The following is a 17531-nucleotide window of genomic DNA, read 5'->3' as shown; positions in this document are numbered from 1 at the left end:
GTCCAAGCAGCTTACTGCTCCAAGATTTCCTTACCATGTTAAAACTCACTGGAACCTCTCCAATCTATGAAAGTTATGAGTTACTGGATTTTTACCTTATTGGATCCATCTTATAAAATAAGACTTCCGTTAAAGTCAACTCGTGGTCAACTGGGTCAAATCCAGGTGAACCACGTCTTCGAAATACCCATGGTCTAAGGAGTTCAAATCTGTACTTAGGACTCGTTTGTCCGTAGAATCACTTTTTTGAATAATTTATCAAAAAACTTTCAAAGTCAGTGTTTTGGTTGTGAAATTGTCCATTTTTCTTTATTTGATAAAGTGCTCTAACCCAGTTTTCCAACTCACTGTTTACCATTTAAATTTTTGATTTTCAAAGTTATTTATTCTTTTTATAAAAACAATCCTATCTTTATTTCAACTCCCCCCCCCCCCCAATTTTTTAAATGGATCTTTGTATAGTAATTAAAAATTGATGAAGTGTAATACTCTTTCCAGACCACTTTACTTGTTGTCCTTACTTAAAATAGTTCGTCCAAAATAGTTGTCATTTTAGAAAACCAAGATATAATTGAGTACATTCTTCCCATTTTGCCCTTAGTAATAAATATTCTTGGAAGTAATAAACAGAGAACCTAAGTGAAGAGCACATACACATACTCCGATATTGTGATTGCTTAGATTAACTCTCTTTTTATTTATTGAATGGAGATTAAAGAAAAAATATTTATTGAAGAGATTAACATTTTGAATGATTAAAGATAATAAATAAGGGTATGATAGTAAAAACATAATTTCTTAAGGTACGTGCAAACTAAATATGTTACAAGTGAAGTGATCAGGAAGGAGTAGCATGTATATGGGATCCAAATGCTTAATGATAGCTGTTGGTTTAATTTTGTAATTTTGTGAATGCAATCTATGATACTATGTAACTATCCATTATGTGATATTACTTTTTTAGAGCAGATTTAGTTGTTTGCTTTAGAGAGGTTAGTCAAGTTGGGTGTTTTTGCTAGTTCTTAAACTTTGTGTGATATAAACATTTTTCATGGTTTTTTTAAGGGAAAAGGTCATGATATACCCATCAATTTTTCCATTTAGAGCTGATATACTTCTCGTTACAAAAGTTGTTCACATATATTCCTACCGTTACAAAAGTGGCTCACAAATATCCCTACCGTTACAAAATTGGCTCACATATACCATTTTCATCTAACGAAAGTGAAAAAATTAATTTTAAATTTGTGTTTTTGATTTTAAGTTTTAAAAAAATCCATGTAGGGATATTTTTTTCTGAGGAAGTAAAAAAATAAAAAATATATATACCCTTACATGGATTTTTTTTCTATCCAAATTCAGGGGTATATTTAATCTTTTTCGCGCATGAATTATTTTTTGATTTCTTTGGTCATCATTATTTGAGTTTCTTATTCTTATTTCATTTTTTTTTTCTTTCATTAAGAGAAATGAAAAGAAAGAAGTGTGAAAGGAAAAAAAGGAAAAAATAAGAAAAACAATTTAAAACTAATTTTTTCCGGCTATATTTTAACTTAAAACTATTTTTTTTTTGCGGCTATATTGTAAAAAAAAGTAGGGGCATGTATAATAAATTCTACAAGAGAAGTAGTGAATTTGTTCTTGAATTATACTCTTTCCAGACCCTAATTATTCTTGAATTTACTTTTTTTAGATTTATTAGGTAATTTTGTTAATATGCAGGTCCAACTGCTATGGGTAAATTTGGTCACTGATGGATTGCCTGCCACAGCTATTGGGTTTAATAAACAAGACTCAGATGTTATGAAGTCCAAACCTCGGAAGGTATTATTTTCTCTCCTGTCATAGGTGACTCGTGTCGTAGTTTGAGATAATATGACCCTTTTGTTTATATTTACTGCTGCTCTTTTGTTGTTTGTTTCCAGTTATTTACCATAAGGCTTAGATGGTACACTAGCTTTGAGCTTACAAGCTCCACTTCACATGTGTTTATTCCGTTGTCTATGCTACCTTGCTGACGAATCAGGCTTGTTATTTATATAAGTTTGTGCTGATTAGGTACTGCATGATAGTCTTGTGAAGTTATGTGATCTTATTTGTCTACTATTTAACCTAAACGTGAAACATTTTTAAGGTGATGAACAGAGACAGACTGCCTGGGAAGTGGTGAGGAACTTTCTGTTCTTCACAGAGGCTATTTGAATGAATAATTTAATTCTGGAAGTTAAGTTCGGGTACTATTGCTTTACAAGTTTCTTATTCAAAACTTTCATTTCTTTAGTCCAAATATGATCCAGATCATATATCAGTAAGATGTTGGAAGCAGAGCATCCAGATACAATCAAACCTTGTTATAGTGGCAGTGTTTGTCTGAAAATTTTGGTTGCTATAATGAGGTGGTGTTATATATGTATACTGACAATTGACATTTGTTATAAACAAAAGCAAACAAAAGATTAGTTGAATGAGTTTGTGTACCAAGAAGAAGAAATGTAAGTGTGAATCAATTTAACCAAAAACATAGAAAGAGGATGAATGTAAAAAAGGCTAACATAAGTAGCCTTTCCTCGTGAAATTATGACCATAACAAATGGGCACCATTTAAATACATTTTTTTCCTTTGAGATATTCACACTTGAAATTTACTGTGAGAAATATTGAAGAAAAATATTATTGAATTGTGTATCTATATTATTAAATAATTCTTTACCAAGTAGGATACTATTTACTATTTCTATTCTTATTCCTATTCGTATTCTAAGTAGGATTGTATATCCCTATTCCTATTCTAACACTCCCCTCAAGCTGGTGCATACAAATCACATGTACCTAGCTTGTTACAAAAATAATTAATACGAGGATCAGTGAGGAACTTGGTGAAGATATCTGCAAGTTGGTCACTTGACTTCACAAATTTGGTGAGAGTTTCTTTTCTCTGACAAAGTGAGAATCAATCTCAATGTGCTTATTCCTCTCATGGAACACTGGATTTGATGCGATATGAATGACCGCTTGATTATCACACACCAGTTCCATATGACCGGTTCCTCCAAACTTTAGTTCTCTCAGCAATTGTTTGATCCAAACTAGCTCACAAGTTGCTACCACCATTGCTCCATATTCTGCTTTTGCGCTAGATCAAGGAACCACACTCTGTTTCTTACTTATCCACGACAACAAATTACCTCCTACTAAACACTATATTTGGATGTAGAACGTCTATCATAGGGTGATCCTACCCAATCAGCGTCTATATACCCGATGATATGCTCATGACCTTGATCGCAGTGTTATCAAAGGCGAAAAGCGCAAAAAAGCTCTAAGGTCCATTGGGGCTTTAAGCGCAGAACGCAAAGAATGTGTGGGCTTTAATGAAAAAAGGTGCAAAGGGAGAAAAAGATACAAATATATATGTTTAGTCAAATACCAATAATTACAAACATGAATGACAAATATATGACCAAAGAAATTGAAAAAAAGGTGTGATAAAGTGAAATATCAATTGTTTAGTGTCACTTCTTTAAAAGAGGCTCATTGGCAAGGAAAAGTTTGCCTTAGAACCTTGATGACCACACTGAAGCACACATAAAGCGAGGCGAAGCGCTAAACACGTTTTGAGCCTTGCTTAAGGGCTTAAGCATGCTTAAAGCGCGCCTTTGACAACACTGCTTGATCCTCGAAGTGTAGTCCTTTATCGAAAGCTGACTTTATATATCGCAGAATACGAACAACTGCATCCCAATAACTATCACAATGATAGGTCATAGACTGACTTACAATACTCACAGGAAAAGAGATGTCAGGTCCAGTCACTGTGAGATAATTCAACTTTCCAACTAGCCGTCTATATCTTTCAAGATTACTGAGTGGCTCCCTCTGTCCTTTAAGAAGTTTAACATTTGGATCCATAGGAGTGTCAATGAGTTTACATCCCATCATTCTTGTCTTTTCAAGAATGTCTAAGGCATACTTGCGTTGAGAAATAACAATACCTAATCTAGACTGAGCAACCTCAATACTTCAAACATACTACAGTCTGTCAAGGTCTTTAGTCTGGAAATGTTAAAAGAGATGTTGCTTCAAATTAGCGGTACCATCTTGATCATTGCCAGTGATAACGATAACATCTACGTAAACAACCAAATAAATACCTAGATTTGGTGCAGAATATCTATAAAACACAAAGTGTTCAGCTCCACTATGAGTCATGCCAAACTCTTGAATTAATGTGCTGAACTTCCCAAACTAAACTTGAGGAGACTGTCTCAGACCGTAGAGTGATCTACGCAATCGACATGCAAGGCTACTAGACTACCCCTGAGCAACAAAACTAGGTTGTTGCTCTATATAAACTTCTTCCTCAAGATCACCATGCAGAAAAGCATTCTTAATGTCCAACTTATGAAGAGGTCAATGACGAACAGTAACCATAGATAGAAAAAGCCAGACAGATGCTATTTTAGCCAAGGGAGCAAAAGTGTCACTAAAATCTAGTCCAAATATCTGAGTATACCCTTTGGCAACAAGATGTGCCTTGAGATGATCAACTTGACCTTCTGGACCAATTTTTGACTCTCATAAACCCAACGACAACCAACAGTAGATTTACCTGCAGGAATAGAGACAAGTTTCCAAGTACCACTCGAATGTAAATTAGACAGCTCATCAATGATAGTCTGCCTCTATCCAGAGTGGGAAAGTGCTTCCCCTGTAGTGTTAGGAGTAGAAATAGAGGACAAAGATGATACAAAGGCATAATGGGGTGATGATAGACGATGATAACTCAAAAAAGTATAATGTGGGTTTGCATTTCGAGTAGATCGTATACCTTTTTGAAGTGTTATCGATTGGCTAGGAGGAGACAAGTCCGCAGTAGGAGCAGGATCCGGCGCATGACATGAATCATCTAGGACTAGTGTCGACGATGATAAGTCAAGAGTGGTGGCACTACAACTGTAGATGTAGAAGTAACCGTAGATTCCTCAAAAGTCGGTACAGGTAAGATTTGAGGTATGGGTAAGTCGCAGAGACATTAGGATGATCAGAAGAGGTATAGTAAGGTTGAGATTCAAAGAATGTGACATCGGCAGACATAAGGTATCGACAAAGATCATGTGAATAATGACGATATCCTTTTTGAACTCGAGAGTTACCAAGGAAGACACTTTTGAGAGCACGGGGGGCTAATTTATCTTTTCCTAGGCTAAGTTATGAACAAAACATGTGCTCCCAAAGACACAAGGAGGGATAGAGTAAAAGTGATTGAGGAAACAGTATGGAATGGGGAACCTGATTCTAAATAGAAGATGAAGGCATTCTATTAATTAAATAACAAGACGCAAGTACCACATCGCCCCAAAAATGCAGCAGAACATGGGATTCAATGAGAAAAGTGTTGGCAGTCTCAATTAGATGCCTAATTTTCCTTTCTGCTATGTCGTTCTGTTGAGGGGTGTACGGACAAGATGTTTGGTGAATAATTCCTTTGTGTGTCATAAGCTCCTAAAATTGGGAGGATAAGTATTCTAAGGCATTATCACTGCCAAAAGAATGAATAGAAACACCAAACTAATTTTGTATTTTAGGAAAGAAACTTTTGAATATAAAAAATAACTCAAAATGATCTTTCATTAAGAAAACCCACGTGCATCTTGAATAATCATCAATAAAACTAACGAAATAACGAAATCCTAAGGTTGAACTGACTTTACTAGGACCCCAAATATCAGAATGAACTAATATAAAAATACTCTGAACGCCCCTCAGTACTACGTGAAAATGTAGAAAGAGTATGTTTCCCAAGTTGACACGACTCACAATCTAATATGGATAAACTAGACAAACTAGGCACCTTCTTCTGTAGCTTGGATAGACTCAGATGTCCCAAACGTTTGTGAATTAGGTCTGGAGGATTTGTAATAGAGCATATTGCGAAGGAATTTGAAGATAGTAAAGGCCTTGTGATTCTTGTCCTGTGCCAATCATTTGTCCCAAACTGCGGTCTTGCATAAGAAAAAATCATCAAAAAATGTTATGACACAATGTAGGGCACGCGCCAAACGACCAATGCTTGATTAAAAGGAGAACCAGGAACATAAAGAACAGAGTCTAGAGTGACCAAAGATAGGGGTTTGGCTTGTCCAACCCCTTTTGGTTTTGTTTGGATTTCATTGGCTAAAGTAATAGCAAGAAGAGATTGCAAATAAACAATATTAGACAAAAGCGATTTGTTACCAGTAATATGATCAGAAGCGCCCGATTCCATGACCCATGATTCAAGAGTACTAAACTGTGAAACATAAGCAAAAGAATTACCATCAACAGAACCATCAAGCTGAGCAACTGAGGCTACTTGTGGAGACGTTTGCTTACTTGCTCTTTACTGAAGGAACTCATAATATTCTGTCTGAGCAATATGAGCAGTATTGGATGGTCGATCAGGTGGAGCAATCGAGGCTACTTGTGGAAATGTCTGTATACTTACACGATTTCGAAGAAACTCATTATATTCCTTTGAAGCAGTGGGATCAAAATTTGGTGGTGGACCATGCAAAATATAACATATGTCATGAGTGTGTCCAAGCTTATGGCAATAGCTACACTTGGGCCGAGGTTTCCCAAAACGATCTCTTCCTCGCCAATTCTCCATAGACTAATATGTTCGTTTTTCTATGACTTAAAATGCGAGAACAAAGGTGTCAACGGTGGATGATGAAACCCCTTTGTGACTGGGAGGCGTGGCAAGGCGAAGCAATCTAGAGAATAATACATCTATTGTAGGAACCGTAGGACTAGCTAAATTTTGATCACGCACTGAATCAGGGTCAGTGAGCAGTCCAGCAAGTGTAAGAACTAGAAACAACGTCTTTCTATGCTCTTGTTGTTTTTCCACATTCGTAGTGACAGGCATCAACGTTTCAAATTCCTCCATGACTGCTTGTATTTTTCCCAAGTAAGCAGATATATCAGATCATTTGAGATGAGATTACATCATAAAAACGAGATATGTCATTAGTGTATAAAGCACGAGTCTTTTTCCCGACTGAATACCATGTCTAAAATGGGTGAAACAAGAGCATCAACTTGGAATCAATAGAGCGCTACAAGAGACTACATAATTGAGTGTATCAGACTTCTCCCATTGTGTTTTGGTTGTTGCATCTTCAGTACTATATTTTGTTTTTTCATCTACCACACATGATTTGTTCGTTAAGTGATCTTGGACACCTTGACTTTTGCACCACAACTCAATTGAGGAAGCCCAAGCGAGATAATTTGAACTTACCATTAATGGTTCAAAAGTGATCATAGAGCTTGAACTTCCAATTCCCATATTTTTTATGTCAAAAGTGTACCCCAAAAGACATCTTGTGAAATCAGAATTTCTCCCCAAAAAAGAAAAAAATATATAAATAAATTGGAAATAGGCTGCCGGAATCTGGAAAATAAATGTCCAATCGCCGAATCTGCACAGTAACCCTAATTTCTAGGGATATTTTTCTCACAATTGCTCTGATACCATGTGAGAAATATTGGAGAAAGATATTAGTGAATTGTGTATCTACATTATTACACAGAGACTCCATTTATAGACACTATAATGCAATCCTTTACCAAGTAGGATACTATTTACTATTTCTATTCTTATTACTATTCTAAGTAGGATTGTATATACATATTCTTATTCTAACATTTACTATGTGCATGACATTAATGATGATTACCATAAATATTTTAATATTTTATTTTTATACAAAATATTTTTCTTGCAAAATATTATTACACAATATTTGAGTATGGTTGTTTGGAGGGGTACTTTTACAATATGTGTACAACTATAATGAATGATACTAATGTTATAGGTAGAATGTTGTTATAGAGAAGTAGAATATAACATGAAAAATCGATTCTGAAATAACTCAGGCAGTTAATAGTGAAATAATTATAACGAGGTTTGATTGTATATAATGAATGTTCATAATTCATGTAATATTCTATCCTGGGACAAACTCATATTTGATTATAAATGGTTTGTAACATTTGGAAAAGATATTACGTGAAAAACTTGGGGTCAAATTTCTGGTTAAAAATGATAAAGCATGACATGTTCTTTTTTAGGGTGATTGATCACATTTAACAAATTGCCCTTTCATGGCTAAGTCTCAAATGTCAAGGTATTTTCTTCTTTGGCACAACCTCTTTGGGCCACCTCAAGGCTTTTGGGCCTCATGGCTTTGTTCCCTTATATTTTAACCCAAAAAGGTTCCTTGAGGCGATCTAGGTGGATTGGGCTGAAGCGTACAATACCTTGGCAGTTTGGCCTGGTATTGGAGTCACCTCTCCTAATAAGGTGGTAGGGCATATCTCTACAAGGATGTCAAGTTTTTGAAGGGATTGAGCATATTGCCCACAACCGATGGTGGGTGAACTCGAAAGGGAGTTTGCAGTGAAACTTGTCTTAGAAAATCCCATGTCAGAATGGGAGGGAAAGGTTAGGGGCTATACAAGGCGAGTTCACGATTCAACCATGAGGCCTACTAGCCTTGGGTGTCCCAAAGAGTACACACCAAATTAGACAATACCTTGGCAGTTAGGCCTGGGCCGTATCAGAGTTGGTACCACCCCTAACACGGTGGTGAGACATGCCTCAGTGAATACGCTAAGTCCATAAGAGAGGGTGAGTATAATAACCAATGAATCTCTAGTGGTTGAACTAGTAAGGGGGTTCATTGTGGACTTGCCTTGGACAAATCTCACATTGGAGTGGGATGGGAAGTTGGGGTCTATATAAGGGTGTGTTTAGGATTCAATTGTTAAGTCACATTTTACGTTAAAGCTCATACTAAAACCTTAGGCCAAAGCTTTCAGGTGACCTACAGGGGTCTAAAACAAACAATACCTTGGCATTGGGTCTAGGCCTTGGCAGGTGATATCAGAATCCGTACTTCCCCTAGTACGAGGGTGAGTAAATTTTAACGAGTACAATGAGTCCCTAAAAATGTGTGTGTGTGTGTGTGTGGATTAAGTGTAGCAGCCTATGGAACAGCTGGCAATTGAATGCAAAAGGAATGTCGTCGTGAAACTTGCCTTAGGTGAATCTCTCATCGGAATGGGAGGGGAAGTTAGGGGTCATATAAGGGTCAGTTCAAGATCCAACCATTGAGGCCTCTTTTGGGAAAGCCAAAACAGACATATCCATGAAGTCCAAATGTCTTGAGCTGGCCGGAGGGGTCAGGCTAATGTGGACAAACCTTGGCAGTTAGGCCTGAGTCACGACATTGTTTCTCCAACTTTATCTTTAGTGTAAAAGAGAACTTATTTCTTTGTGATATGTAAATGCAATCCAACATAAAATAATTGGAGAATCCCTTCAGAGAGATAGAGTGTTGTTACATGATTATATAATGAATCTATCTAATAGGATTAAAGGATACAAAATTAAGATGGGTTTATCTGATTCTTTTTTAATAACCGAAGTGCACATTAAGCAAGGTGAAGCGCTCAACACGTTTTGAGTCTCGCTTCAGGGCTTAAGCGTGCCTTTGACAACACTGGGTATAGTACAGATAGCTTATTTACTTCACCTTCCTTAACAAACTTATGTAAATTGTTTCTTACACTTTGTTTTGCTAGAACAGAGTCATGGTCGTTGGTTGAACTGACGAATCATCCATGTTTGCCAAGTTTGAATAGAATTATCACTCTGCTTTTTCCTAGTTTCTTCTCTTTCTCTCTCTTTAATAGCGTCCATCATTCTGAAACAAGTTTTTGTAGCTTTTCCTTTCACATATATATTCAATGACCTTCAAATTGTTTGATTAAGTTCATCCTAAATGCTTGGGACACATGCTTGTCACTTGTCAGCACGACATGGAAGGTGGAATTGCACTTATTGAATATTCTTTTTTTTTTTGGTACTGTTCAACTTTACTGGCTGTGACAGTGAAGTGTCAAGTGCCCTTACTATATTAAAGTTGATTGTAATCTTTCTGTTTTTAATCTTCCATGAAGTGTTTGTTCATTATCTTTGTTTCTTGCCTTGCAAATGCGTTAACATTTTAACCATTTCCAAAAATTAGAAAGCTAAGATACTGAAAAATAGTCAAATCTGAAACCTCCTTCACTTGTTTATGTCAGGTCAATGAAGCAGTGGTTAGTGGGTGGCTGTTTTTCCGTTATCTAGTTATTGGAGGTAGACACATTCCTTATTTACTTTTGTTGCATACCTAGTATTTGGAAGTTTAATGCCTCTGTTTAGTCGAATATTATATCAAAAATACGTCTTTCACGCTGAAATGAGGGTGGGTATTTTGAATGTTATTAGTGTACAGTAAACAGTGGCATTTGGAGATAAAATTTGCTTTTAGTTGTTAGTTCTATATATGATATCTGTCCTATATTTTTTTTCCTTAACTTTGTTGATTGTGATTCTCTTTCTTGCAGCATATGTTGGACTTGCCACTGTTGCAGGATTTATATGGTGGTTTGTTTATTATGATAATGGACCCAAACTCCCATACACTGAATTGGTAAGTTTACTCCAAAAATATTCCTTATATTGATGGGTTTGGAGTAGGGGTGGCAAAATGGGTAAAATTAATGGTTATTAGTTCGAGGATTGGGTATGAAGTCATTTAAAAGTGGGTCACATATGGATCAACCCATATTATCCATCATAAGATATAGATAATACATGGGTATCCACCAATTGTACTCCCTTAAAGTATGTAAGGGTGTAGGAACCTCTATAATGTACACTTATTAAGGGTGTGTTTGGAATGAAGAAAAATATTTTTCCGGTTGGTTGGCTTAAATGTTTTGGAAAATATTTTCAAATTTAAGGAAAATGACTTCCATACATAAAGCAAGGAAAAAAAATTCAAATTGTCCCTTAAATTAGAAAAATATTTTTAAAAATTTTCCTTGACCTCATCACCCCAAAACGGGTCCTGACCCGACTTTTGACATTCGACCCCAATCCAAGACCCGAGATCCAACTTCCAGCCCCAACCCAAAACTACTCCCAATTACGACCCCAACCCGACCCAACTTTGACCCGATTGGGACACGACTTCCAATATCGACTGCAATCACCCCACAGCCTCGACACGTGACCTGATTCCTGACTCCTCTCTCCCAGTATGACTCCCGACCTTGACTCCGACCCCAATTCTCAACCTAACCCCGATTCAAATCCTGAATCCCAACCCTCACTCTCAACCTCGACTCCCTACCCTAACCTAGGATCTGACCTTGACCCAACTCAAACTGTGATCCGACTTTTGCTTCCTACTCAAGACCCTAGTTCCAACACCACCCGAGACCTGACTTCCTAAAAAGAGAAAAGAAGGAGAAAAAATGCTTGTAATCTGGATTTCTTTACATAATAAGAAGCAATGGATAATATATATATATATATATATATATCCATAGTATCCGGTGGTTTACCCATTTTATCCGTTTTCACCTGACTTAGTTTCGACTCGCCCATTTGCTATCCCTAGGTTGGAGTGTTGACAAGTACCTCTGTGGTCACAAAAGGTTGTACTTTCTGAACCTCCCAAAGCTCCTTCAGCTTCAAACCTTTGTCAATAAGAATCTATCTCCAACACCTCGTGAGCATAGAAGGGAAAAATTATGAGTTATGGGTGAGTCACACTTCTTTCTCTTCCCATTTGTGGATCTAGAGGGATGCATTGAAGAATTGGTTTTATAGTGTTAATATGTAGTTTGGGGGGAATATTCAGATTCAGGGACTTGCGATTTTGAAAACTTGAGAGTATGTGTCCTTGAATTGCCTTAGATTAAAACTAACTCGTTTGTGTTTATTTTCAGATGAATTTTGACAGTTGTTCAACAAGGGAAACAAATTATCCGTGCACTATATTCAGTGATCGCCACCCATCTACTGTTTCAATGACGGTGCTTGTTGTTGTTGAGATGTTCAATGCATTGAATAATCTCAGTGAAAATCAATCTTTACTGTAAGCATGATACTGAAACTGTTTATCTGATTTGTTACTTTTGCATTGTTAAAAAGTATAGCCCCACACATTTTTATCCTTTTATTTGAGGAAATGGAAAACTGTTCTTTTAAAGAATTGCTTCAAGGGCAATACCTCCACCTTCAACTTATTGTGAACTCTGTTGCTTAGAGAAACTTATATACAATGGACTTTGTCAGATAGAATTGTAGTAAAATTGAATTGCAGCCACTCAGATTTAACATATGTCTTTCTTCTTCTGAACCTCGAAATTCGTGATCCTTCTCATGGGAAGTTCTATTGGCATTTGTCCTACTGCTTCTGAATATTTAGCCGTTCTTACCAACTTTCCAGTTCTGTTCTTTGTCAAAATTACTTTGCCTAAAGTAATTATTTGATTGATATTTTTATCAGAAATTCGTAGTGTTGAATGCTTACAACTTGGGTCTGAAAGTTCTTGTAAATGCCACTCAGTCCTGACTACCTCACCAGCTTTGTAGTCCTTTTGACCATTGTAGAAAATACAGTAACTATTAAGAGATTTTCTTTAGAGATTCAAAAGCCCATCCCAAATTCCAAAATCCCTCTTAAAAAAATTTTATTACAAAAATGTTACATTAGGATTTTGTTTAAGGTGGGTCTAGGTTTTTCTGCCTTTTTTTCTGAGTGATGAATATAGTTTTTGTTCTTTAGATAAACAATTACCTTGTAATCTACTCTTTTTGGGCCTCAATAAGTAATGTATGTACAAGGTGCAGATATTCTCCTTCTCAAGATGTGGATTGCATTCTGCATCTTGTCATAACTCATATGCTATCCAGAATTGACAACTTTTATAATCTTCTAGAGACATTGTCGTTGAAGCTCTATAATGTTTCCAAGATCTTGTTGTCTTGCAATATCTGTACAGAATGCCCTCTACCAAGACAGTATATTGAAATCACATCAAAATAACTGTAAGTCCTTTCAGGACTGACTATATTCAATTTGTTCTTTAGTGTCATCTCTCCATGGAGTAATCTATGGCTCGTTGCTTCGATTATCTTCACCATGATCCTTCACATTCTCATTCTTTATGTGCAACCATTATCCGCTCTATTCTCTGTAAGTAGTCTCTTGTTCTTCTGACTTACAGCATAAGTTCTTTTAGCTGTGTGATGGCTTCCTTAAGCTGGGACATGTTAGTTAATGATCCTGATGTGTGAATTGCAGGTGACACCGTTAAGCTTGGCAGAGTGGACAATTGTGCTATATTTTTCATTTCCTGTAAGAGATTTTACCATCAAAGTCCTTAACTGTGGACTCCCTTTCTTATTTATGTTAGTGAGCTGCAAAAATCATTTTTCTGTATCCTACTGGAGAAGTTTTTGATCATAATTTTTGGAAGAAAGCGTGATTTGGATAACTGGAGATATGTTCTAGTAAAGATGAGGATAAGTATTGTTAAGATTGGTGCCGCATGTAGCAAGTATGTTCTAGGAAACAAAAAGGTGTGACCTTTAGTTGATCTCTACAGCTCGTGTCCATCCTGAATGCAGCAAGAGTATATGCCCAGTTGCTGCCTAGATAGGTCTCTCTGTTTACTTCCAGGTATTATAGTCATAGATACAGTAGAAGTCAGGCATCTGAAAGAATATGCTGGAGATATATTATCTCGGTAGCTGATTCTATGTAATTATATCCTTAAAAACCGTGTATTGTGGCCAAGTTCCTCGAGCTTAAATTAATGATACGGGGCCAAAAGGAATTGATCATTATTATTTTCTATGACTGTTTATGTTGACATTTTATTTGACCTTTCCCGTTCATGCTTTAGGTGATTGTGTTTGCCAGTAGCTTTTGTTCATCTGTTCTTCTTTATAAATATTCTTCCCATTTACCATGAAGTTGATTTCCACCTTTCATGACTGCTGCTACTTTTTCTTGTTAGGTGATATTAATTGATGAAATACTGAAGTTCTTCTCTCGAAATTCAGGTAATTATATCTGTTCCCCTAAATGATTATAGAATCAAAAAACTTCCGTTGTGGATTATCAATTCCAATCCCTAATTTACTCTTTAACTCTCCACTTACAATTTTTATTTTTGTTTTTTGGTCCAACACTGGCAACTTTTTAAGTGATTTTGAGAAGAACCCTGTCCTACCTATCTTAAGTCTAGAAGTCAACCTACATTTTTTATGGCTGGCTGTAATAATCATAGAGATGTCAAGAACATCATACTTACCTTTCCTTTTAGTGATGGTACATATAAAAACAGCAGAAATGTAGACTGATTGATAAGAGGGCTGAGCTTGTAATTCTAGTATTACAGTAGAAATATTTGTTGATGAAATTTATGTATGTGTTTTTGTTGGTTCCTTGTTTATAGGAATTAGATTCAGTTTCAGATTCAGACGTGCTGATTTACTTCCCAAAAGAGAAATACGCGACAAATAAGCTCTCACACTTGTACACCGGGGATTATATGACTGGAACCTTTACCTCATTCTATATTCTTGCAAGTATATTGGAAGCTCAAGCACTAAATGTTGCAGCTGAAGATCAGATGAAGTACACCCCCCACCCTTGGAACAAATTTTGTTCCAACTGAAAAGACATGTGTTTTACATTTTTGCTGATTCGTTATCTTTTATGGATCAACTAGAGCAACAATTTCTTGATGAGAAATTAAAAGGAGATTTAATTGTTTGATTATTCCGTCAAATAGGAGAATGTAAAAAATTTAGTACTATTCTCATATTTATACCATATTTAGGCAGGGAAAAGAAAACGAAAAGTTGGTTTCACACTCAAAACTCCTATTATCTATATTACTTTATCAAGCCTTGGAAACAGCCTCTGGCAGAAATGCAAGGTAAGGCTGCGTACAACAGACCCTTGTGGTCGGGCCCTTCCCCGGATCCTGCGCATAGCGGGAGCTTAAGTGCACCGGGCTGCCCTTTACTTTAAATGCAGAATGATCTCGAAAATTATTGTACTTGGCTCCGTTTATCTGTTGAATTTTTCTACTTAACAGTTTGCCAACTGAACACTTAAACTCATTAAAAAACAACATTTCAAATCTTTTTTTCATTCGATCATTGTGCGTGTAATACACTCGACTACACGTTATGACTCTATTTTGTGCTCAGAGAAATTCATTCAAGGAATTGGAAAATTCCTTCCTCTCATCAGGCAGCTATCTCGAGCTCATTGAACGTCATTTTTTAATTACACATAAGAAATTATATTTTTTTAAAAATAAAAATCAAATAGGCCACTTTTGCAATTTTTGAAAAATACAAATCAAATAGCCATCTTCTTCATATTATTCACAAATTGAACACAAAATCCATGCCAAATAGGTGAAATTTTTTCCGTTTGACTTGAAAATTCAACTACAAGTTTACCAACACAAACTCAATGAGCATCAATTACATTTTAAAATTAATTTCACTAATTTACCGAACTCATTTATTGTTCTTTAAATTTTTTCAAATTCATCCATGGAATTTAAAAATTTTCAATACCCATAATCACCCTATATGTTAATCCATACACACACCTCTTCTTTGAAACTAACACAAACAATGGTATCAATATTTTTAAAATCTAGAAATCTAAAAAATTGAGAGGTAATGGGGTGGCCAACAAAGGAGTTGTTGGATGGGATGCTGATTTGTAGCAAAAGAGTTGAGGAAGAAGAAGAAATTGAGGAGGAGAATGGGTGTGATGGGTGAATTCGAAAAAGAAGAGGGCTGGAGGAGAAGAATTTTGGGGATTAGGGTGCAGAGGAGGCTGGGTTTGAGGAGAAGAAAGTTGGGCATGGAGGTGGTTGAAGAAGATGTTTTTTTTAAAAAAAAATTAATTATTATTTTTAAAAATAATTTTAATGTAAAACTATGTATGTACTTACTTTTAAACGTTTGCTTTCACGCGTTTACCCAACTCAGCGCCACATAAATCAGTCAATGGTCAAAGGAGTTTGAAATATTGTGTACTAATGAGTTTAAAGGTTCAGTTGGCAAACTGCTAAGTAGGAGATTTTTAAAAATAATTTTAATGTAAAACTGTGTATGTAGTTGTTTTTAAACGTGTGCTTTCATGCGTTTACCCAACTCAACGCCACATAAGTCAGTCAATGATCAGAGGGGTTTGAAATATTGTGTTCTAATGAGTTTAAGGATTCAGTTGGCAAACTGCTAAGTAGGATGGCTCAACTAACAAACGAAGCCAACTACATGGGTCTCCGAAGTCATTCCGCCTACTTTAAAAGTATGAAGAACTACAAAACTTAAAAGTCAAATTACTAAAATATCCTTCTAATAATTTAAATAATTTTTAATAATAAACGAAGAAGAAAACTAATGTATTTGATATTTTTAACAGATGTAACCCTATTTCCATTATAAATTGATGAACTTTGTTGAACACTTGTGCCCCATATCTAATAGTTTCATATTACACCCATCAAAGGATTAGGAAAAATTATGATATTTATTTAGCATGCATTTACATATAGACTTCTATGAAAAATATATGCTTTTGAAATTAAAGTTTTTAACAATTTTGATTCATACCCATGCCGCCGACTCTGGGATCCAATTTTTGAATGACGTCGGCCGTATTGATTGAATATCAGGCCATAAACTATTCCTTCAATCATGAAATCAATTCACGATTAGAATTATTTGATTTAAAAAATCATTCTCAAGTTTTGGTTCCGTTCTCGGCTTCCTATTAACAAACCCTATTTCATGCTCTAATCCGCATTCCTTCCTTTATATATTAGGTTTGAATATTATTTGCTTTACTATAAACGAAATTTTTTAATCAGTAAAAGAAAATGTTATCTGCAAAACATTTTTGAACTTCTTTTGACCTGAAACTATTATTAATTACTGTGTTTTTAGTATGACCTTTTCAAATGTTTCCCTAAACATTTTTCAATTACTAGTTTAGTGTATGTGATTTGCACGTGTGTCTACAACAATCAATATAACTATATATACGATGAACAAAATTATTTTAAAATGTAGCTATTGATGTTAAATATCTAGTTAAATGATTTAAATAAATATTGTATCTCAAAATAGTATTGTTTGGTATTTCACCTGATCTTTTTTTCACAAATGAATCATTGGTTTATGTTCTTTTTCGTCGCTTTGACTGATTTATCAAGATAAAAACTTTTGTTGTCAACATTGATAATTTTTTTGAAAGTGCAATATATATTTATCCATGTAAATATATTCAAACATTAAAGGGCATCCCAGTGCACTTAAGCTCCCGCTATGCGCAGGATTCGGGAAAGAGCCCGACCACAAGGGTCTATTGTACGCAGCCTTAGCACTTCTGCCAGAGGCTGTTTCCAAGGCTTGAACCGTGACCTCCTGGTCACATGACAGCAACTTTACCAGTTACTCCAAGGCTCCCCTTCAAATATATTCAAACATTAAATAATTTATTAAATTAAATAACCAAAAAACGATATGGTATAAATTCTATAAATACCTATTTGAATCATGTCATTTACACCTCTCGTAAAAAGTTATAAACTTATAA

The 17531-nt window shown here is 35.6% G+C and overlaps 1 protein-coding gene across 2 annotated transcripts in view; it reads left to right on the top strand.

Moving 5' to 3' along the window:
- LOC129891112 (calcium-transporting ATPase 3, endoplasmic reticulum-type) overlaps nt 1-14763 on the top strand; it is a 104233-nt gene extending 89470 nt beyond the window's left edge. For both annotated transcript variants that reach the window (XM_055966370.1, XM_055966369.1), the window contains exons 27-34: nt 1723-1824; nt 10138-10192; nt 10444-10529; nt 11836-11984; nt 12983-13088; nt 13197-13250; nt 13915-13960; nt 14356-14763. In XM_055966370.1, the coding sequence (XP_055822345.1) occupies nt 1723-1824; nt 10138-10192; nt 10444-10529; nt 11836-11984; nt 12983-13088; nt 13197-13250; nt 13915-13960; nt 14356-14423 (666 nt within the window). In that variant the 3' untranslated portion in view covers nt 14424-14763. The remainder of the gene's footprint in view (nt 1-1722; nt 1825-10137; nt 10193-10443; nt 10530-11835; nt 11985-12982; nt 13089-13196; nt 13251-13914; nt 13961-14355) is intronic.
- Nucleotides 14764-17531: the final 2768 nt, after the last annotated feature.

The sequence above is a fragment of the Solanum dulcamara genome, chromosome 6, assembly GCF_947179165.1.
Source record: "Solanum dulcamara chromosome 6, daSolDulc1.2, whole genome shotgun sequence".
Classification (NCBI taxonomy): Eukaryota; Viridiplantae; Streptophyta; class Magnoliopsida; order Solanales; family Solanaceae; genus Solanum; species Solanum dulcamara.
The sequence above is the reverse complement of the archived record's forward strand: the minus strand, read 5'-3'. Positions and strand labels throughout refer to the sequence as shown.